This window comes from Pituophis catenifer, unplaced genomic scaffold (genome assembly GCF_029215685.1).
Source record: "Pituophis catenifer annectens isolate HBS135680 unplaced genomic scaffold, rPitCat1.0.hap2 SCAF_4, whole genome shotgun sequence".
Lineage (NCBI taxonomy): Eukaryota > Metazoa > Chordata > Lepidosauria > Squamata > Colubridae > Pituophis > Pituophis catenifer.
In genome coordinates, this window is record NW_027256884.1 from 108,231,149 (window position 1) to 108,254,869 (window position 23,721).

Sequence of the window (23,721 nt, forward strand, 5' to 3'; positions counted from 1 at the left end):
TCTTTCTTTCTTTCTTTCTTCCTTCCTTCCTTCCTTCCTTCCTTCCTTTCTTCCTTTTTCTTTATTTCTTTCTTTCTTCCTTCCTCTTTCTTCTTTCTTTCTTTCTTCCTCTTTCTTCTTTCTTTCTTTTTCTTTCTCTCTCTCTTTCTTTCTTCCTCTTTCTTCTTTCTTTCTTTCTCTTTCTTTTTTCTTTCTTTTTTCTTTCTTTCTTTCTTCCTCTCTCTTCTTTTTCTTTCTTTCTTTTTTCTTCCTTTCTTCCTCTCTCTTTTTTCTTTCTTTCTTTCTCTTTCTTTCTTTCTCTTTCTTTCTTTCTTTTTTCTTTCTTTCTTCCTGTCTCTCTCTTCTTTCTTTCTTTCTTTCTTTTTTCTTTCTTTCTTTTTTCTTTTTTCTTTTTTCTTTTTTCTTTTTTCTTTTTTCTTTTTTCTTTCTTTCTTTCTTTTTCTTTCTTTTCAAACGCCACCCTTACACACGCACAGATACACACGCGCGCGCCTCCTGCATTCATCCTTCCCAGACTTCTCGGCTTTACTGGGTTTCCATTCCCACCCTACCCTTTCCTTAACCGACTCTCTTTCCCCCCCCCCACGCTCCGCTGCCCCCCAGTTGCTTTCTCTTTTGCAAATCCTTCGGATTGAGTCCTTTGAACCTGCGACTGGAGGTTAAAGTGCACCAGGTTGCAATGGAAGAAGGAAGCTCTTAAAACAATAAATGCTTGGGCTATGTTGTTGTGATCGGGTCGCTGCCCTCTCGCTTATCCTTTTAAATGCAAATCTTCCTTGGGGGGCGAGGAGTAGCAAGACGGCCCCGGTGCCTGCCCGCCTGCCTCTCTCTCTCTCTCTCTCTCTCTCTCTCTCTCTCTCTCTCTCTCTCTCGGCTCTCCTTTCCCCTCCCTCCCTCCTCCCTCTCTCTCCACGTCACCTGCCTCGGGTCGTGGGCCTGGCCTGGCCATTTCCAAGAGAGCCGCTTCAAGAATCGTTCATCCTCCGCAGCTCCCGGCGGTGCCGGTTGCCTGAGCCTCCAAAGCCGGCGGAGGAGCGTCTTTGCGCCCGGAGGAAGCCGCAGCCCTTAAAGGCCGGGCAGGCGCGCAGCTCAGCTCGGCTCAGCCTGTTCCCCCATCGCCGGTCCGCCGCTTTCCAAGACTCTTTTCCCGCAGCAGCATGCAGAGAAGCGCCGCTCGCCTCGGACCACCATGTACGTGAGCTACCTGCTGGAGAAAGAGAGCCCCTCCATGTACCCCGGTTCGGTGCGCCACGCGGGGGGGGCTGAACTTGAGCGCCGCGCAAAACTTCGTGGGCGCTCCGCAGTACCCGGACTACGGCGCCTACCATGTGCCCGCCGGGATCGGACTGGACAACGCTCAGTCGCCGGGGTCGCCCTGGCCAGCCGCCTACGGCGCGCCCCCTGCGAGACGACTGGAACGGCTATGGGCAGGCGGGCGCCCCCGGGACGGCGACCGCCGGCGCCCTGCACGGACCCACCCCGGCCGGCTTGGCTTACAGCCCGGTAGCCGGTGACTACCTCCCGCACCCGCACCACCCCCTCCCAGGGACCTCCGGCGCCCCCCTGCGGGGTCCCCCCTTCTGCGGGGCTGATGCAGCCTCTCAACCCGCCGCTCGGGTCGGATCCGCTCTCCCCTGGCGGCCAGCGGCGGAACTTCTGCGACTGGATGAGGAAACCCACGGCGGGGGGACCCGGTAAGGCGGAAAGGGCTGGCTGGCAGACTCTTGTGTCTCTGTGTGTGTGTGTGTGTGTGTGTGTGCCTCGGCTTTGCCTCTCCACCCGGGAAGGGAAGCAAGTGGCAAGGCTCGGTCGCGCAGAGGCGCCTTGCCAAGGGCACTCTGCACCAGCTCCGAGGCCCTTTGGCAGGGACACTTCTGACTGCCAGATTTGAAAGGGAAGGCGAAGAGAGGCAACCGTGGGGTGAGGGTGGAGGGGGCTGAGCTGACTGATTCCAGACTTACGGGATCGGTGCTTCCATTCATGTGGCAGGTTAGATTGGAGAATCACCGGCTTTGGGGTCCGTCGCTTTTTTAAAAAGAAAAAGAAAAAGAAAAAAACTACGGTCAACCGCCGGCTTTCTTTTGGCGACCCAATCTGTGCTGACCCGGTTCTTCCCTCATAAAGAGAAAAAAGGGCTAATGCTCCGGAACCTGCTTGGCAGGGAATCAAGGATGCGGCAAGGCTGACAGACAGGTGGGAGAGTTCGGTGGGGCGCGCCTTTGCTTTTAGCGCCCAGTTTCCTTGCTACCCCCCCTCCTCGACTTAAAAGAAAGAGTCCCTGCCCAAATACCTCGCAACTCCTGGCCAGCTTTTCTTTCCGGGAGGGGTTAAGCAAAGAGGCTTTAGTCTCGACCCCCACCCACCCACCTCCATACCTAGAAGGGCTGCATCCAAAACTACAGTCTCAGGTTTGAAACTTTCGGATAGACTCGTGAGTTGTTCCCGTTTGTGCTTTGTCATTCAAGACAGTTGAACTCACTGAAGATATAAATTAATTTTTCTATTATCTGGGGTTCTTTACACACCGTCGCCGTTTGTTGAGGCGTTGATTTCAAAGGGGAGGGAGAAAGAGAAGGGGGGAAGAAAACGCCTTGACATAAAATGAGTGCGAGGAACGGGGTCTTCGTAGAAGTCTCTACCAAGAGCGTTTGTGCTTTATTTCTTCTATAAAGAGTCCTGATCCTATGGTTATTTCTGAGGAAGTGCCCCCACCTCCCCCACCCCTTTCTATTTATTGCTCGAGATGCCCCGAGCGGCATTTGATCGGGCAGTTTCACACGGCCTGCAAAGTTTTTCACACCGGCCTGGGAATCACTCCCACTGAAATCGAGCTGCTTCTGATTCCTCGAGGGCAAATACCGGTAAGGTGGCTGAACTCACAGGCAGCGCCGCTTCAGAGAGGGGCGAATGCAAAGTTCGCTCTTTTTGCAGTTTTTGCAACAACAACAAAAAGACCTGTTTTTAGGCTAAGCTGCCTCATCGGCCACAAGTGTAGTGAAAGAAGAAAAAGAAAGAAAGAAAGAAAGAAAGAAAGAAAGAAAGAAAGAAAGAAAGAAAGAGAAAGAAAGAAAGAAAGAAGAAGAAAGAAAGAAAGAAAGAAAGAAGAAAGAAAGAAAGAAAGAAAGAAGAGAAAGAAAGAAAGAAGGACTGAGGGACTGAGGGAGGGGCAGAGAGAGAACAATCTGCAAAGGAAAGTTTTTTATTCGTTTGTTTGGAATTTGAATGGGAACTGAAACTCACAACACAGAATCCACGACATCAGAGCGAAATATAGAAACCCGCCTTTCCCAGAATATTCTAAACTCCAAAGATTGGGATGGGGGGGAAGGTTCCCGGGAGCCCCCTAGATCGCTTTATGACTCTTTTGGACCCCTCGGCCAGGCCCAGTGCAGCATTACCTGCCCGGGGGAGGGGGGCGGCTGGGGAAACGGGTAGAGATTCTCTTTCGACTCTGTCTGGATCTGATGCTCCAACTCGCCCGCTAGTTCGCTTTACAATCCCGGATTAGCCTGGGTGAGTCTGCTGTGGTGTCATCGTCTAATCTAACGACTTCCTCCAACCCTTTTCAGCTCCGTCAGAGGCTCTGGAGATGGCTGACTCGGTTGGCCGTTTCCAGCCCCTTCTAAATATATATATACCGCTCAAAAAAATAAAGGGAACACAAGCAGAAGACATCCGAGATCTGAATGAATGAAATAGCCTTACTAAATACTTTGTTCTTTACATACAGTAGTATGTAAAGTATAAACTAGCAGTAGTTTATACACTGCTCAAACACCTAAAGGGAACACAAAACTACTGTATGTAACGAACAAAGTATTTAATAAGTATTTAATAATATATATATATACATATATACACATATACATATACATACATACATACATACATACATACATACATACATATATATATCCAATCCAAAGTACCAATCCAAAGTGGAGCAAACTATTGGGATGGCATCTTGTCCAAGCCAACAAAATTGAATGAGGAGTACCCTTCACCCTTCAATAGCAAAGCTATTCCATGCCAGTGAAGAGAACTTATTCCGGGTACTTCGGCTTCGAAAGAGTCAAGAATGAAGACCTCCTTTAACTTTCAGCTTCATCTCATACCTCTGGGCATCACAGCCGGGGCATCCAGGACGTTTTTTATCATTTCAAGCATTGAAGGGAAGCGTTTCAAGAGCTCAAACTTGTTACCATTCCGCATCAACCGCGTTAGGCGGGCCAGTCTTCACAAGCATCTAAGCAAAGCTCGGAGAATCTTAGCAGGCTCCCCTAGAAATTCGTTTTCTTTTTCAAGTGCGTTTTGCTATCAAGACAACCATTTGCTCGTGGAAAGTCTAGTGGCCCCTCCGGAGCCGGGAGAACAACGGTAGACAACGGAAAACAGGGAGGCCGAGGCTCTTTTCCCTCTGGCCGTTTGTCATTCGAGGTATCGGACTTCAGAGTCCAACAGATCCAGGCCGGGGTGCTGGTGGGTCTGTGCAGTTTCACATGGTTAGTCCAGAAGCAATGGGAGGTAGCGGGGTGGGAGCAGGCTGAATGAGCTTGTTCCCACCCCGGGGAGCAAGGGTTCAACAAGGGCTCAACAAGGGCTGCCCAGAATTTGGCAATCTGTCGAGGTTTTGATAGACAGCGCCTTATTATCCATCCCGGAGCAAGGATCAAACCCCTGAGCAGGACGGGCCTAAAAGTTTTCTCACTTACGATGTTTGGACCTGGGGCAGCTAGAGTGCCACTGAGGACCACCCCCGGGGCTTTGGCCACAGAGACACGCGAAACCATTTTCAGGGATCCCTGCTTCGTCTGAATTGTTTCCCACCCCCCCGACTTCTCCAGATGTGCTGTTGGCAGTGGATCACTAGGGACACTTTTGAGCGATTCTAGAACTGGTATAGGACTAGAGCTAAATTCTTGTGGGTGCGGGATAAATACAACAAGCAATGTTGGCTGCAAAGCTGGGGTCGGAAATCAACACGACTTGCTCAGAGATAAATTCAAATCAGAACTGGAAGATGAGGAATTATTTTTTTTCCAGGCAGTCCAATGCAGATTTAATATTAATTACAGTATCCATATCTAAGATCTGGATTCCAATGAGACTGGAACCCGGTTGACATCCAATTCTTTTGCATAAACCTCGAGCCATGTTTTAGGAGAAGGTTCCTTGAAAATCCACAGCCTTTAGCTACCTACCGATGCATATAGGCCATATATTTTTTAAAAGCGCCGAGACTGGGAGACTCAGTTACTGTATATAGTTCCAATGACCTCGGGATTCTTCTGACTAATATTCTGTCCTTGTATGTTATGTATGAGTCGTGTGCGTGCATATACAAACACACACATACACACAGAGAGAGGAATAGGCAGAATTGCTCGAATAGAAGGTTCTTGTACATTCTGGGGATGAGGATAAAAAAAAGTTTTGAGTGCAGGCGGGCGATCAAGACGCCACTTTAATCCAGTCCTTTTAAGCATTTAACTAAAGAAATATTTTTAAAAATGTGGAACCTGCTCTTTCGGAAAAGTTCAAGGCATGCAATAGAGAAATTGGTGCGAGGCGAGGATTAAGGGAACTCCACAGTTTCCCAGATTCTGGCGACTTTTTTCTCCTTTGGCTGCCAAGGGCGGGGGGGGGGGGGGGCTCCTACCTTCCTCCAGACAGAGCCTATCTTGAGATGAAGCCAACAGCAGCATCCGCTGAAAGGACTTTCCCCCCCCCTCAAAACGGTTGGGTTTCGGCTGCGTTTTTTCCTAGAAGATGAAACACCCGTGACGTTTGCGCGCAGGAACTTCCCCGAGATTCGACAGCCCAAAGGAGCCGGAGAACTTCCCCAAGCCTGGTTGTCTGAACTAGCGTCCGGCTTGGCCAAGTAGCTTCCCAATCGGAGTTTCTTCTCGTTCTTGCATGACCCTGGTATTCGTCACCCGTGGCCATTGATAGCCCTGCCTACGGATGGTGGGGGTTTTAATCCCGCGCAACTGGGAAGCACCGTTAGCTTTGGTTCTTACCCACTTTGGCGGGGGCGGAGGGTCCAATCGCAATTGCCGGAATATCCTTCCATCAAATTCTACCTTTCCTGCAAATCAAAGCTGGCGTGGAGGGGAAAGCTTTCCCCCAGCCCCACTCCGCAGCCCCCAAGCGACCTGTTGGCCAAAAGAAGGTCTGTGCCAACCACTTTCTCACGTCCTGGCGTACAGCTCAAGTGAGCGAAAGCTTAGGTTGTAGGGAAGGGGTCCTGGGCAACCTGAGCCAAGCTACGAATCTTATTCCCCACCCCACCCTGGGCAAGGAAAGGCTGCTTAAGGGCGATTGTCCGAGCGCTAGTTCCGGTGGAGCTGATGTCGGACTTCAGGGGGAAGCGAAGCCTGGAGGCCTGGTTACAGCCACTTAAAAGATTTTTTATAACCAATTACAGTCCAATAAATCATCGGTGACTGCGCGGTTAGCTTTTCTATTGGTTTCTGACACGCTGCGAGCAGGCCTTTGGATTCTGCCTCGCAGCTCCGGCTGCTCGCTGCTTTGAACATCTCGCAGTCAGCGCCCTGCTGTCAGTCCTGCTGTCGCTCCTTGTTTTTAAACGGCCGCTGTTCCTGCTCCGATCCTTGGAGAAGGAACCCAGAGGGCTCTCCAAAAGCCTCTGGGACAGGAACATCTCCCGTCTGTCCCGCTTCCCAGAGGAGGCTCTGGCTTCTGGGCCTGGGAAAGACGCCTTGCCTTCCGCCCTTGCTGGGTCACTCTTGAAGGATCTTCGCCTGGCAAGGGGAACGACTAGACACTTGATGAAACCTCTAACTTGTCTCTTGTTTCCTCTGGCTGCAGTCCTGGGTGCTTGAGTCCAGGGACTGGTTCTTGTTTCTGGATTACTCTTTCTTTCTTTCTTTCTTTCTTTCCTTCCTTCCTTCCTTCCTTTCTTTCTTTCCCTCCCTCCCTCCCTCTCTCTCTCTTTCTTTCTTTTTCTTTCTTTCTTTCCCTCCCTCCCTCCCTCTCTCTCTCCTTCCCTCCCTCCCTCCCTCTCTTTCTTTCTTTCTTTCTTTCTTTCTTTCTTTCTTACTTTCTTTTTTTCTTTTCTTTCTTTCTTTCTTTCCCTCCCTCCCTCTCTCTCTCTCTCTCTCTCTCTTTCTTTCTTTCTTTTTCTTTCTTTCTTTCCCTCCTCCCTCCCTCTCTCTCTCCTTCCCTCCCTCCCTCCCTCTCTCTCTCTCCTTCCCTCCCTCCCTCCCTCTCTCTCTCTCTCTTTCTTTCTTTCTTCTCTTTCTTTCTTTCTTTCTTTCTTTCTTTCTTTCTTCTTTCTTTCTTTCTTTCTTTCTTTCTTTTTCTTTCTTTTTTTCTTAAGTTTGGCCAAGTTGCCTCTTTATTCTTCTGGATTTATTTTCCCTTCCAGGAAATGGAAGTCTCTTAGTCGGTTTTGCAGAGAGCCAAACATGAAAGATTTCTGGGTCTGCCTGCTGCCGCCTTAGAGATTCTTTCCTAAACCTGGTCTCCTTAGCAAGTGATCATCTGACTTGGCCACCTTCCTTCTTGTCATTCCCCCAAGCAACTTCGCATCTTTGAAAGGCGTTGTTGAACTTAATCAAAAGCATTGTAATCATGATTCACTTTCTCTAACTCCCCCCCCCCCAATCATTCTCCCTTTCTTTCCTATCCCCAGTCTTGGTGGTGATGGTAGGGAGTGCCCAGGGTAAACTGGGATGGCTTCCTTTTCAAAACCTAGGGCATCCAGTCCAGGAAGGTGTCCCTGGCAAAATGGGGAAATGAGTATTATTTCCGTTTAACTCAGTGTTTCTCAACCTTGGAAGCTTGAAGATGGGTGGACTTCAACTCCCAGAATCTCCCAGCCAGCAGCGCTGGCTGGGGGATTCTGGGAGTTGAAGTCCACCCATCTTCAAGCTTCCAAGGTTGAGAAACACTGGTTTAACTGGATGTGATTTTCTTCTCAGATGAAGGCTAGCTGGATCGTGGAAAGAAGGCAAATGTGATTTGGTAGCCTGGTTACAGGCCCTCTGGTGTTCCTTCCCCTTTATATGAATTGGTAGGATTCACCCTATAGCAAGTGCACTTAGGACAGTAGTGATGGAAAATGCTACACAAAAGATGGCTTGGGGGGAGGTTCAGGCACCCTTTGTAATGATAACAGTGGCGCTGCTTGGAGCCCGGACTTTCCTCCTGGGCAGACACCCCCCCCCCCAATCCTTCACTACTGGGGGTGGAAGCTCATCTTGCTTTGATCTACACCTTTCCTCACCATTGTTTTCTACTTTTCCCTCCCCGGAAAAGAAGAGAATGGAAAGAGGCAGAAGGCAGACTTTCACAGTCAATACTGAAATATACCATGCCTTTTCCAGACCTCCTTTGTTTTTGGGCAAAGAAGTGGGGAGGGGTGCTATGAGTGTAGAGGGCTGGTTCTGGTTAGATCACAAAATCCCTTTCCCTGGCAGATCAGCAGGGAAAGGGATCCATTGCCTTCAGATTTCTACTCCAATAAACAGCTTGATTTTTATGGAGTCATCCCCTACAAAACATATAGTGGTTCTCCTTAACGGTCTTAAAACCAATAGCATCATATTGAATAGCATGTGCACAAATGCATATCATGTGCATATACCCACATAAATAAACAAGATACACAGACACACACACATCCTTGCTGCATTCAAATGTATGAATATTGCATATTGTGTGCATCTCATATTTTGTTTTTAAAAATATGGTTGTTATTCTTTTGAAATATTTTATCTTTTAAGGTGAAACAGCATTTAGCCAGCTTCAGATTTGAATAATCGAACAAACCAAAAGAAAACAACCGCAACACCTATTTCCTTATAATAAAAACTCACCTGGTCTCTTTGAAATTTATTTTTCACTAGGCATTCATAGGATTGTGCTAAAAGAAAAGGAATCTCTATAAAATGGACTGTTTGCTTTTAAGTGTAAACACATACATACCACAATCCATTCCAGAAGAAATTCCTAGAATTTGTTTTTATCTTCAGTCTTCTCTGAAATGTTTGAGAAATCCTAACAAAGTTAGTTCCTTTTGGATTCACTCTGTGATCCAGTTGATTTCTTCCTCTCCTGGTCTGGATGGTTTTATATCTTCTCTATCTTTTTATCCATCTTGTTAAAGCAAAATTATGATCTTCCAGAAATGGACTGATTTGACTCTCCCCCGACAGCACCTAGCCTGACCAACTCCCCTGAGATGAGACTTGAAGTCCAGGCCAAGTCATATTGATTTTTCCTCCCCTTTTTGCATGCTCTGTCCTACAAGGCAAAATATCCCAAAGCTAAGAATCTCTTCCACTATCAGTGAAAAACAATACTTTCTATTCAATTGGGACTTGTTATGTACAGCTATTTAAAATGCACAATAACCATTATTTGTTTTAAGAAAAAGAAATCATGTCCATTCAAAAGTAGCAACATATATTTTTAAGTAGTCAGTAATCATTTGTTTTCCAAAACTCTTCTACAAGGGAGATAGAGTGCCAAAGGCACCTCATGATTTTTATGAATGTACAATATTGATATAGGTCCTATCATTTCTCCATTGTTTTAATATCAATATTACAATGACCCCATCACTGTTACGTACTGTGTATCATCTAAAAAGTGTGCCAGGACTGAAGTTTTTCTGTGGTATGAGGAAGTACGATTTGCCCATATTTAGAGTGATTGCATAGATTAAAAGAAATTCTGGCACTACAGTGTTTAAAAAACTACTCAAATAGAAAATGCATACAGTATATTTGAAAGGAGAAAGAAGAAAATAGATCAGGCAATTCCACCCCACCCCCAACCCCTTTATGGCTTAAATCTCAGGAAGTGCAGATCACATTTTGAGATCATCTCCTTAATCCCTCATTTTCAGACAATTTGGCTAAAAGGGGATGGGATCTTGACTAACGGGACTTCAATTTGCCCCTTGTTGGGAAAGCCCTTTTCATTGTATTATTCATTATTGCAATATTATAATATTATATATTATTATAATGCAGTATTATAATTTATTATAATATTACTTTTTATAAGTCAAGAGCTCAGCAAACAGACCCCGCGGAAACCAAAATAATCACCTTGTTTTGACAAATCTTTATTAATGTTTTGAATGAAAAATAAAGAAGCAACTATTTTAAATCCTGAATTATATCCTGGAGAGAGGCGGTGCAATGGCCTTTCACCCTCTTTCCCTAAAAGCGCGGGGGTCCCTCCCTAATTCGACGGGGTGGAAAACACGGTCCATTCCGACGTTCTTCTTAGAAGTAGAAATCGCCCCCCAACTTTTCCCAGGCGATGCTTACCGAGCCCCCACTCCACCCCCACCCCCAAAAAACCAGGCGGGAGGCGATGCGGGGAGCCGGCGCTGTGGCTCAGACGGAGCTTGGGGCGCGCTCCTAGGCGCTGCGTCGGCCCTTCCTCAGCTCGGCCGCCGTTCTCCCTGGGGCGCCCGCTCGGCTCGGCAGGGTTGCACCAGCGGCCCTTTAAGGCCTGGCTTTATTGGCCTAGTCGAGCCAATCTCGGCCTGAACCGACAGGGCCTCCCTGGCGGGCCCTCTAATCCTGGCTGGGCGGGGAGACGGAAACCCAGGGGGAAAGAAACACTGCAAGACAATCCGGGGACCCCGAAAGAAGCCAGGGATCTCGGGGTCACGGTGGTGGAGTTAGCCGGGGTTAAAGCAGGGGCTGGCTTTGGGTTATCATCCCGCGATTCCGTCCTTTCCTCTCGGAAAACCTCTGCTTAAACCGGCCTTAGAGGGAGGTAAAAAGAATAAAGGCTGCAAAGCTTCCGGATTGACTAGTTGGCCTCTCCAAAGGACCTCAGCCGGTTTTGTTTTGTTTTTTTTTAAAACAAAGAAAGCTAGGAAGGATTTCAGACTCAACAGTCCAACGCAAAGAGAGAGAGAGAGGAAAACATAATTGAATGGAAAACTCTCTTAGGGTAACTGCTGCTGCTGCTGTTGTCAAAACACATGAAGTTCAAATTGCTGGATTAGCAGGTTGAGAAAGGAAGTTCTAGCAAGGATTTCCAAGTTGTCCCACGTTCCCGTTTTTTTTTTTTTTTTAATTTCTTGATCTTCTTGGGTTCTTCCTGTGAACTGAAGTGGCTTCTTGGTGCCACGTCTTGAAATGACAATATCAAAATGAAATATGTTCTTTAAGATCGGTTGGAGTATAAGCGCTGGATACACCACCTGATAGGCAGATCGTAGATTTTTTTTTAAATAGTCCTTTTGCTATGACTGGTGTGGAAACCCCCAGCCAGAATGATTAGAAAGAAGTGAAGATTTTATGATCATTGATATGAATAGGGGAAGCACCATCAATCCTTTTTATTTCATCGTTACTTCTACTACTATTATATTTAGAAAACATCTTTCAAGTAATATTTTTTTCTGGGCAACCTGAACAATCTTTGGGGCAGGATTTACTAATCCAAACATCTATAAGAATAAACAAACAGAACAGGAATAATTGCACAGTTAAGCAAATTCATTTTGCTTCAAGATGATGACTCCAAGGCAAGCCTAGATAACTGGATATCATCCCCAAAAGGGAAGATGTGCTTCCAGATTCCTAGTTCAAAGCTGACAATTTCTCACCTGTGTTCTCATCTAACTCGAGTTCCTGCACAGGAGTTCCAAATATAGCTTGTTAAAACTAATCAAACTCACAGCTTGCCAGATCAAAGGTGATTTTAAGATGACCATCTTCATCCAAAAGACATTGTATTTGGCTAACATTGTATTTATCCCTGTATGTACGGTAATTAAAGTTGCCATTCTTTATTTGGAAAATCAGAACTTGGAAATAGAAATGTATACAAATACTAATGTGATTTGGGGGAAAAATCTTTCTGAACCTTTTAGGTCTTCATTCTAAGTTGAAAAAAGTGTTAATGTAGATTGATATCATTTTGAATGATTGTACCAGTTATTTGACATATTCTACATTACAAATATAATTTAGTAGGATTTTGCCGAAGCCTTGTTAAAATTAATTGTCAAGCTCCCATATGCAACTCATTTCAGTAGGTCTTATGCCTCAAGGATATCTTGTAAATGAACTAACATGCACTTAAGTGTCTTTCCTTGCACTCATTGCTTAAGAATTGCTTAAGAGTGCTTATTTGTTAGGTCTGCCTTGTATATATCACCCATGCTGAAAGCTGATTTCCTAAGTACATTTTCAAGGATAAATTGCTTTTAATTCTAAGCACTGATCATAACAGGCCCAGTTACAATATACACCCACAAATCAAAGTGCAACCCACCCTCCAACACACTGGCTTGTGTGGATGTGTTTGGTTTGGTGGCCATAAATCCCGCAGCTGCTTGCTTTTTACAAGCACTCATTGTTTGAAAATCACTTCCTCTTTGAGTCAGACATTTAAGGGTTTAGTAAGTTTAAACTGGTTAAAAAAAAAAGGAGAATATTTCTATAACTTGTTGGAGTGGGAGGTGGTAAAAATAATTAGCAGCTGAGTTTTGGAAACTGAGAGGAAAGATCTAAATCTTATTTGGAATTTGATCATATTCTAAAGGAGATTTCCTCCTTTTTCCCCACTGTGTTCAAAAACTCTTCATTGCTGGAAGCGAGTTGGCATTATATGTACAGCCTATGCTCTGGTTAGATATACTTTCAGAAGTGGGCATTTAAATATGATGCTGCTAGTGTGCTTTTTTCAACTCACTTATGTCTCTTTTTCCCAGTGAAAACCAGGACGAAAGACAAGTACCGTGTGGTCTACACAGATCACCAGCGACTTGAATTGGAGAAGGAGTTTCACTATAGCCGTTACATCACCATTCGGAGAAAAGCTGAGCTTGCAGCCACACTGGGATTGTCAGAGAGACAAGTAAGACTTTGCTCTGTGTAAAGTTTCCAAGCTTAGCCACTCTGTATTCAGCCTCCCTCCCTCCTTCCAGTAAACCTTCCTGATCTTACTTTTGTTTACAGCAATAAATGCACACAATTATGTGCATATTATGTTTTATGTTAATAAAACATAATACACCAAAGTATTAAACAAGCCACCCTCCCTTTTTAAGAATATGTAAATTAATGCCCCTTTCAGTATGAAACAAACTGTGTTTTAAGAATGGAAAAAATACCACCTTAATTTATTCAGAGTCACTATAGGATGATAGACAGCTGTCCAGAGTTTGGGAAACCAGTTCTATCCAGCCTGTGGTGGAAATTTCAAGAATGCATTTCTTATGCAAAGTAAGTGCTCTGCTACTGAGCTTTTGTCCTTCCTATAAAATAAAACAGGTTTATCACATAGGAATATTTGTCAGAGACCCAGCATTATTACCCTGTTGGTTGCATTTGTTGAGCATGTCCTAAGTGGAAAAGCTAGGCTTATTCTTGTACAATGAACTAGTGCTTGGATTTAAACAGCCTTCCTAACTTGCTGGCCTCCAGGTGCTGAAAAACATGTTAACTTACTCATAAAGTCAAATAAAGCCTCATTATAAACAGTCTGTTTTTTTAATGTATGAAAATCTCTTTTTGTCTCTAATTTCAGCCAGAGTTAGTAAGAGTAGCCATAAATTTTGTGATGGAGATAGATGATGTAGAGGCCATTTATCTTTCAAATTCTGTCTCTGTCCAGAAGCTGACTTTGCTGTCTGCTGCAAGAAGGCAAATTGCTGGGATGCAGAGGCAGATTTTTTTTTCTTGTTTTCCTCCCCAAAAGTTAGGTGCATCTTATGCAGGGGTGCTATTCAGCAGGTTTTGACAGGTTCTGGAGAACCGGTAGTGGAAATTTTGAGTAGTTCGGGGAACCGTCAAATACCACCTCTGGCTGGCCCCAGAGTGCGGAGGGAGTAGGGATTTTGCAGTATCCTTCCCCTGCCACACCCACCAAGCCACACCACACCCACCAAGCCACGCTCACAGAACCGGTAGTAAAAAAATGTGAATTCCACCACTGGTCTTATGATCCGGATCGTTTTATAGTGCGAAAAATACGGTAAATCATCAGAAATTGCAAAAGTTTTCACCTAATGTATCACCCTACCGGTATTTCAGAATATGGAGATCTTTCTATATCTGGAATTATACTTTTCCACTTTTGTACTTTTTTTAGTGAACAAGGATCAATGTAGGGAATGATTCCATGATATTGCACAACTACAGGGAACTGGAATTGTTTGCATTTTGTCTTTTTTTTTTTTTTGCATGTTTTGAGAGAGGGAGTGGTTAACATTTTACTTACATGTCTTAAGTCATATTGATAGCTTATAAAATTTATTTCTTTTGTTGACAAATGAAAGCCAATGGGAAAATGCAAATTCTGATTGTGATTTGCCATTAAATGTTGTTAGCCAGATCTAGAGGCCACTGAAAAATGGAGGGGTCTAAGGGCTAATTGTCCAGCAGTTGCTCTCTCTTGCTCACTCTTAAAGGTAGGGCCAATCCTCTGAGAAACAAATTTAAATGCACATAGCAGGATGAAGATTTAAGGTACTGTAGCAAATTGTAGGGCTGCTAAGAGATGCTTTTCAGGTATTTGAAGAGCTTAGGTTTGCAACTTTTATGCTTTTATATAGATTCAGGTCAAAGAAATTTAACAATAAATGATTTGGATATTTTAATCAAAACTTTATAAACCATAACCCAGAATCTGTTGCAACTATCAGGTTGATTCAAATGGAGATAGTTGATATAAATGTCCTTTTAAATGTATGCAGAATTAATTTTTCATTAGTTCAGAGCCATTGTTGGTGTTACCACTTTCTTTTCAATAGATGTGGTTTTAGGGAAAGAGCATCAAAAAGAGAGGCATAAATCCCTGTCATTTAGAGCAATAATAATTGTCATTGTTTCAGCCTTTATTTTGTTTTTACTACGGTAGGGAATAATTTACTTGTATTAATTAGGTTTTCTTCAGCTTATACTAGGATTTGAATTGTGATCCAAGAAGAAGATATAAGAAGTTTAATAAAACCTGCTATCCATGGATGGATGGATGGATGGATGGATGGATGGATGGATGGATGGATGGATGGATAAATATATGGACAGATGGTTGAATGGATGGATGGAGAATGGATGGATGATCTGTCATCAGGTAGGTGTTAACCTACAGTAGATGGATCTTCTCCAGGATTATCTATCCCCACCTGCCCCTTCAGGTCTTCCAATACTGTACCAATTACCATTGTAATTGACTCATCCACCTTACTGCTGATCATCCTCTTCTTCTCCTTCCTTTCTCCTTTCCCAGCATGTCTTATAGACTTCTCAAGAGAGCTCCACAATTATAACAAGAGACTGGTCGTTTGCCAAGTGTCATTTGAGCGAACACTTTGGAATGGTTTGTTCTATGACCCACTTGTTTGCTTCTTGGCGGCCCATGGTATTCTCAAGAGTATTCTCCAACATCATTGTTTAAAAGTGCCAATACTTTCCTGTCTTGCTTCTTGCTTCTTCCAAGTCCAGCTTTTGTTTCCATAGAGCATCATAAATAAAAATGTTGCAGGATTCTGATGTTTGTTGGCATCATGGAATCTGAATATCTTTTCCAAGAGATCTTTACTCTATCAAATGCTAGTCTCTGAAGTATTTTTGGATGCTAGTTATTGTACTGTTGATAATTGATTCTAACATGCAGATTCTATATACCATTTCATTGCCAGTTGGTTGTTGTACTTTTAGTCATTAGTTTGATCTTTCATTCTATACAATTGTAGTCCCATTTTTTGCTTCACTTCTTGGCTTTCATTACTAGAGCTTGCAGATAATTTACATTTTCAGTGATTCTACATAGTGGAGATTATTGTTGTTTCTTCCTCCACCTTTAAACCACATTCATCTTCTAGCCGTTCTACATTTATATAAGGAACAAGCATATACAGATAGTTCTCAATTGACAACAGTCCATTTAGTCACCTTTCGAAGTTCCAACAGCAATGAAAAAAGTGACCTGTGACTGTTGTTCACACTTACGACTGTTGCGGCATCCCCATGATCACGTGATCAAAATTCAGATGCTTGGCAACTCATGTTTATAACCGTTGCAGTGTCCCGGGGTCATAGGATTACCTTTTGCAACCTTCTGACAAGCAAAGCCAATGGGGAAGCCAGATTCATTTAACAACCACTTTGCTAATTTAGCAACTGTGGCAAGAAAGATCATAATATGGGGCAAATCTCACTTAACAAATGTCTCACTTAGCCACAGAAATTTGGGGTTCAATTGTGGTCGTAAGTCGAAGACTTGAGTACCTTGCCTACTTAGAGCCAGACTATTTTACTTTCTTCTATCTGGGCTGTGGCTTGTTGTTCTGTAGATAGGTTTTACCCAGAGGTGGGTTTCAGCAGGTCCTGACCAGTTCTGGAGAACCGGTAGCGGACATTTTGAGTAGTTCGGAGAACCGGTAGTAAAAATTCTGACTGGCCCTGCCCCCATCTATTCTCTGCCTCCCAAGTCCCAGCTGATCAGGGGGAAATGGGGATTTTGCAGTAACCTTCCCCTGCCACGCTCACCAAGCCATACCACTCCCACCAAGCCACACCCACAGAACTGGTAGTAAAAAATTTTGAAACCCATCACTGGTTTTACCCAAGGACAATGGTATGTACTGGGATTCCTAATTTCCATCTAGTCATTTTATAGCTTGACACGGTCAAGACAATCGAGGGCCTTTCTAAAGTTACTAAAAGTACAAAGTGGTTTCATTTTTATATTGTTTGGCCTTCTCAATTACCCAGCTTGTATCAGCAACGGCATCTCTCATTCCTTACGTTTTCTAAAGCCAGTTTGAATATCTGTCCTCTCTCTTTACATGAAGGGCTCTCTTGGATGGTCCTAAACATTATTTTAATAGCATATGAAATTTAGGATAAGGATGCACACTCCGTTAAATCTCCTTCCTTCAGTGCTGTTGTGTAGCCCGTATCCAAGTGTGTCATTCTTTGCTGGGTCAGGGTGTTGTTATTGATGATGTGGGGTATTGGTATTCCTGAGAAGGATGAGCAAGGAAAAACCTGTGAGTTCTTCCCAGATCATAAGTATCTTTGCTTTGCTTTCTAAACATAGGAACTAAATATAGAAAATGTGCATATAGTAAATGCACCATGCTTGCTTGTGTCTCTTGTATCTGAAGCATCAAAATGCATGGATTGAAGACTTGCTTAGTTTATTACCGGTATTTATTTTATTCAATTTTTATGCCACTCATCTCATTGCCCGGTGATTATATTTATTTATTTATTGGTTCGATTTATATGCCGCCCTTCTCTGGAGACTCAGGGCGGCTTACAATGCGTTAAGCAATAGCCTTCATACTTTTGTATATACCTGCTTAGTAGGGCTTTCGGGGGACCCCCAAGCGGTGTTCTTTTTTATACAAAGTCAGCTTATTGCCCCCACAATCCGGGTCCTCATTTTACCTACCTCGGAAGGATGGAAGGATGAGTCAACCTTGAGCCTGGTGAGATTTGAACTTGCAGTAACTGCAGGCAGCTGGCAGCTAAGTGCTACTTAACAGCACTTTAGTCCGCTGCACCACCAAGGCTCTTTATAAGACTGATGTAGTTTTTATATAGCGTAATTATACTTGTAATTTTAATTGTTTCTATATTTACCCTTTTACTGCTTGTAAGCCTTCCAGAGTCATCTTATCAGTAAGAAGGACGGCATATAAACTTAATAAATTAAGTAATTCTAGTTATTAGAATCAAAGATTCAAAATGAATCTTCATTTTGTTCGCAATGTTTGAGAATATGTGTCTTGTAGACTATTTCCTATTGATGCCATTAATCACTTGAATTTAAACAAACTTTTTAAAAAGCTCTGCATGGATTAAAAATTAAGTACACCATGGACAATCTAGAAGCATATGAAATTTTTAAAGTTTGTGCGTCTGTCCTTCTTCCTCATTTCATGCAAAGATCTTTACTTTTGGCTGCTTTTCCTGTCATCTCAGAAGAGTGAGGATTGGTTCTGTGAACTCAGGGTCATGAAGTTATGCTCTGTATATTACCAGAAGAGGTACTTACTTCCATATTATATCAAGAGCGCTGAGTGCATGATACAAGATAGCGTAATAATTTAGAGGTAAATAAGCAGTAAGCCAGAAAATTCCTAGTTCAATTTTTTCATAACAGAGGTGGCTAAACTATTATCCCTCTGATCTTCCCATCTGTTAGTAGGGGTACATATCAAAAAAAAAGAAAAAAAATTCAGGATTATTTTTTTTAAAAAATGCATGCAAAGTATTCTGAATGCCCTAGGTACTAAATATCATGAGGAAAGATCTTACTGAATGGGAGTGGGTTTAAGGTCCCTTTGATCTCCATGGAATCTAGGCATGCCTAAATGTTTGCATTTAGATTTGAGGAGCCTTAAATCCAAGTGTGCATGTGTATCTATTGTACAAAGTCGGTTATTTGCCACCTTTATATACCAACACTGCCAGATTTTGTTTATCCCCTTGGTTATCAGTGAAGACATCTTAGCATACCCTTTGCTTGCTTAGTTGTTATTGCAAAACACACACACACCTTCATTTTCAAAGTCCAATAGACTTGTATTTCTAACTTCTGAGCACCACCCCTGCTCCGGGTGTCCTTGGCATTCCTGGAGGTGCATTTGTTCTGAGTCATTTCCCACATGACTAGTAGCTTTGCTTCCCCCCCTTTGCAGGTGTTTTGGTGAATACTAAAAAAAAATCAGTCTCTAATGTGTCCTAGGTTTTGCTACTTACTATTGTTGAATTTTGAATATGAGTCAACCATACATTTTCCCCCAATCTGTCCTCCAAAATTCATTTTAATTGTCTTTCCTTTCCTTTCCTTTTCTCCTCTTGCTCTGAAAAACACAAAAAGGCCCCAGCTTTCCAGTTTGATACAATCCCTACTGCAAAGAAACCTTTCTGAATTCAAATTTAATGCGCAACGCACACTACGTTCAGTCTTAAACCTACAAAAGCTTATTCCTGCAAGTAAGGAAACTCCCTATCCTTATTAGATGGTTGGTGGCATTGATGTAGTTGAAAACGACAAAAAAATATTTCACGTGTCAGTGGATCCTGGAAGCATTTTGATCTGATGTGGAGTAGTGTAGAGCTGTAAACCCAGCTTTGATTGGAAGGCAGCGAGCAGTATATTTAGGAATAATGTTGTGCTCTTTTTTGTCATATGCTGATGGTATAAAACAGTGGTGAAATCTAAAATTTGTTACTACCGGTTCTGTGGGCGTGGCTTGGTGGCGGGGGTAATGTGACTGGGTGGGCGTGGCCATTTTTTTTTTTTTACTTTTAAAACCATTTTTTCTACAACCTTTTTGGCGAAGAGGTTGTTTAAAAAATGCTTTCAAAAGGCTCTGACGATCTCAGCTGAGTTGCCTGATCGGCAGAGACTTTTTTTCTTTTAAATACCTCTGCCGATCAGGCAACTGAGCTTGGATCATCAGACATTTAAAAGAAAAAAAGTCTCTGCCGATCAGGCAACTGAGCTTGGATCATCAGACATTTAAAAGAAAAAAAAGGGTTTTTTTCTTTTAAATGCCTCTGACGATCCAAGCTGAGTTGCCTGATCGGCAGAGACTTTTTTTCTTTTAAATGCCTCTGCCAATCAAGCAACTCAGCTGGGATCATCAAAGGCTTTTAAAAGAAAAAAACCCTTTTTTTAAAAAAATGCCTCTGCTGAACCAAGCTGAGTTGCCTGATCGGCAGAGACTTTTTTTCTTTTAAATGCCTCTGATGATCCAAGCTGAGTTGCCTGATTGTTAGAGGCATTTAAAAGAAAAAAACTCTCTGCCGATCAGGCAACTCAGCTTGGATCGGCAGAGGCATTTAAAAGAAAAAAAGGGTTTTTTTCTTTTAAAAGCCTTTGATGATCCCAGCTGAGCCGCGCGATCATCAGAGGCCTTTTTTTTTACTTTTAAAAGCATTTTTTCAGCCGAAGAGGTTGTAGAAAAAAATGCTTTTAAAAGTAAAAAAAAAGCCTCTGATGATTGTGCGGCTCCGCTGGGCATGGGGGGGAGGGGGCTGGGGCAGGGATTTTTGCTACCGGTTCTCCGAAACACCCACCTCCATCGCTACCGGATCGGGTGATCCAGTCCAAACCGGGAGCATTTCACCCCTGGTATAAAATCATTGGAGGGGGTGGTTTATCATATTCCTTTTTCGGTCATGCTAAAATTTTGGCAAAATGCTTTCTACTATCTCATAGGTAGACGAAAACAATTATATGTTCGATATAGATTTGTAACCAGAGATAGTTTTGTTCGGCATTCTACCAGAAAAATATGATAAAAAGACTACATATTTGATCCTGCATATACTAACTGGAACTAGAATTGCATTTGCGCAACAATGGAAAAATGATGAGATCCCGTCTGAGGGGAATGTAATTAAGAAAATATTAGAATGTGCAGAAATGGACAGATTAACACTTACTATTAAGGATAAAGAAGAAACTGAATATGTTTTGATACGAGACATATTCTATCAATCGCTAGATAACAGAAACAGAAGTTAGAAAGGAGGAAATATAAAGAGAAGAAATGGTAAGAGAGTTGTTAAAGAAGATGATGTTAAGTGTTAAGTATTAATGTTATTATATTATTCTGTTATTATATTATTAATATGATGGAGATGAATTATCACAACAAAGATGTGTAATATGACTATTTAAATATAACTGTACCCAGAATACACACTGTTTGATGAAAATTAAATTTTATATAAATAAAATAAATAAAACATGGGGGGGGAAGAAAACTACTATATATCCTGTTTAGGCAGTCACAGATAACACATGTACTATTTATCCTAGTGAATTGTGTGGTAGGGTTTGTGGTTCGAAAATCACTTAGGTTCACAATTAAGATCTTGATGGCCATAGGCATTCCAGTTATATTTTGTATAATTGTTCTGAAGCAAGCTTCACTGGATTAATAGCACTGAATCTTATAAAGATGCACATTTACACCCTCAGTATCCTGGGTTATATCTAGCAATGCTTAACTAGGGAGAGTCATAGTCCAGTGCTAGAATGCAGCACTGTATTCTCACAGTATGGAGAAACTTTCAGGTTCTGAGTTCCTGTCTGTAATCTTGGAGTATCATATATGGGATGGTAGTAGGCTGCATGGAACAAAAGCATAATTTACTTGTATAAGATGTTTTACAGGTGGCATTTATCCCCGATGAGAATTGCTAGAATGTTCAAGAATAAATCGGAAAAATGTTGGAAATGTCATCAGATACCGGGCTCATACTACCATATGCGGTGGACGTGTACAGAAGCTAAAAGATACTGGACTAAAATCCACACATGGGTGGAAAAATGACACAAAAACACATAGACTTTAAACCAAAGATTTTTTTATTGGGGATTGTACCCGAAATATACAATAGAGAATTGAGATATTTGATTGTGAATGTATTAACAGTGGCTAGAATTGTGTTTGCTAAAAATTGGAAAAATGAGAAAATGCCAACGCAAGACGAAGTTATTAAGAAAATAATGGAATGTGCAGAAATGAGTAAATTGACATTTGAAATTAGAGAACAAGAAGATAAACAATATTATAAGATATGGGATCTATTTTACCAATGGTTAGATAAAAAGACATGGAAATGAAATATGGTAGAGATTTTTCCAATGCAAGAAATGTAGAATTATATAAAATATAATAAAAAGATGTACTGTTATTGGAATGATTTAGGAGAATGAAGGGCATAATACAAATTAACTTAAATCTTAGATTATTTTGTATGAAATGAGGGAAGAAACAGCCAACATATGATTAATAAGGATAACAATACATGGATATATATGAATAGAGTGAAGATGCACAAAAGACCTGTAACCAACCGACACACTGTTTGTATTTACATTGAAGATGGTTTTTTATTTGTTTTTTATATATTTGTTTAAAAATAAATTTTTTGTCAAAAAAAGAGAGCATAATTTACTACTAGTCCACATGTGCTTTGATCCACATTCCCAGATTTTGGTATATAAAACACTCAATTTATTAAATGTTTTTCAAAAGATGATGTTATCATACATCATCTAACATTTAGAGCTGAGTTTCTAGTAGTCTGTTCCTTAGCCTAGAGCCCATTTGATTAAAACCCTAGTCCCCCAGCATGCTGGCTGGGAATTCTGGGTGTTGAAGTTCACACATCCTAAAGCTACCAGGGTTGAGAAACATTGTCTTAAGGCTGGTCAGATTGAGAAGTGGAGATACTTTAGACATAATAGACAAAATTCTGATTGGATATATTTATTTCCCATAAGAAAACAAGATGGTCTTCTCCTTCCTTCTAAAAATAAGTGATCTTTCTGCTTAGATTCTCTGGAATTTATTACAAGCCTACCCTCTTTCTACAAATCTCCATTGAAAAGAAGGTAGGAGGGAGAGCTTTGCTTTTCTAATCCAATCCCTTCTGTATGTTTACTCAGAGTAAATCCTGTTGTACTCTATAGGTAGATTTGCATAGGAGTGTTGTGTGGATAAACTCATTGTGTCCAGACTCACAGATTTGAGTACAATCCATCCAAAGCAGTTTTAGCCAAGCTGACCCTGAATCTCTGCCTTGAGAGTTGGTGCCATCTCAGTGACCTTGTCTGGATGGCAAGTAGTAAGGACGGGTCTAGTCTAGTTCAGGGGTCTCCAAAGCAAAGCTGGCTGAGGAATTCTGGGAGTCGAAGTCCACAAGTCTTAAAGTTGCCAAGGTTGGAGATCCCTGGTCTAGTTAACACTTGGGCAGAAGGCCCTCAGGAATTCTAGGTTGTAAATTAGACTGTGAAATTGAAAATATCTAGCTCACTATTATTGACGCCAACTCTGTCTTCCTCCTTAGGTGAAAATCTGGTTTCAGAATAGGCGGGCGAAAGAACGGAAAATCAACAAGAAAAAGTTACAACTATCTCAGCCTGGAGGAGTGCACAGTGGATCCGAACCCCTGAGTCCTGTCTCCTCCATGCAGGCAGGGACACCTGGATCTGGTCCCAGTGGAGGTGTGTTGGGTGCTACTGGCTTGACCCCAAGTGTTGCACAGTGACAGCCGTCGTCAGGAAAGACTGAGTAGCTGAAAAGAGTTTCTGCATTCCATACAGAAGAGGAAGAGACTGCCGGCCACACACCAGCCAGCCCAGGAGGAAGAAAAACCACTCATCCAAGAGTGAAACCGAAGAAGCAAGTGGTGACTCTCCATATCCTGCACTAGGATGGACTGCACTGAATAGCATCACACTGTGGGATGTTCCGCCCATTTATACAAAATACACTGCGGGCCAACTCATATACTCTGGGCCAACGGGGGAAGGAAGGCAGTTGATTTTTCTTAATTTGTTTCATTTGTGTCCCGAATGCTGCCATAGACATCACATAACTGACATTTAACTCTGCAATGAAAACAAACACCTTTTCTCAGGGAATTGGGCCTGAAATGCCTGCTTGTTATTCTTTTTATTTTGTTTTGTTTTGTTTTTGTTTTTTTTGATTACCAATGTGTTGGGTTAATGATAAATGTTAATGGGAAAAAGAAGAAATTAAACCATACTTTACTTTGTTTTTCTGGTATCCTAAACAAACTGAAAAGGAGAACCGTTCACCTCCCAACCGGCAGGAAAGCGTAAGAGGAAGCAAGCTGCTGAGATGCTTTGAAACCAGTCACTGGATGGTAATTTATTGAAAACAAGCATATAAACAAGTGGTCATGATATTATGTCCTGATTCTTACCTGT

The 23,721-nt window shown here is 42.5% G+C and overlaps 1 protein-coding gene across 1 annotated transcript; it reads left to right on the forward strand.

The window, feature by feature from the left end:
• The first annotated feature begins 1,189 nt into the window (after nt 1-1,189).
• On the forward strand, nt 1,190-23,036 carry CDX2 (caudal type homeobox 2). Its single transcript, XM_070943878.1, is given in 6 exon segments — nt 1,190-1,255; nt 1,257-1,397; nt 1,399-1,535; nt 1,537-1,694; nt 12,716-12,861; nt 22,836-23,036. Coding segments are annotated over 6 exon segments (849 nt in total).
• Nucleotides 23,037-23,721: the final 685 nt, after the last annotated feature.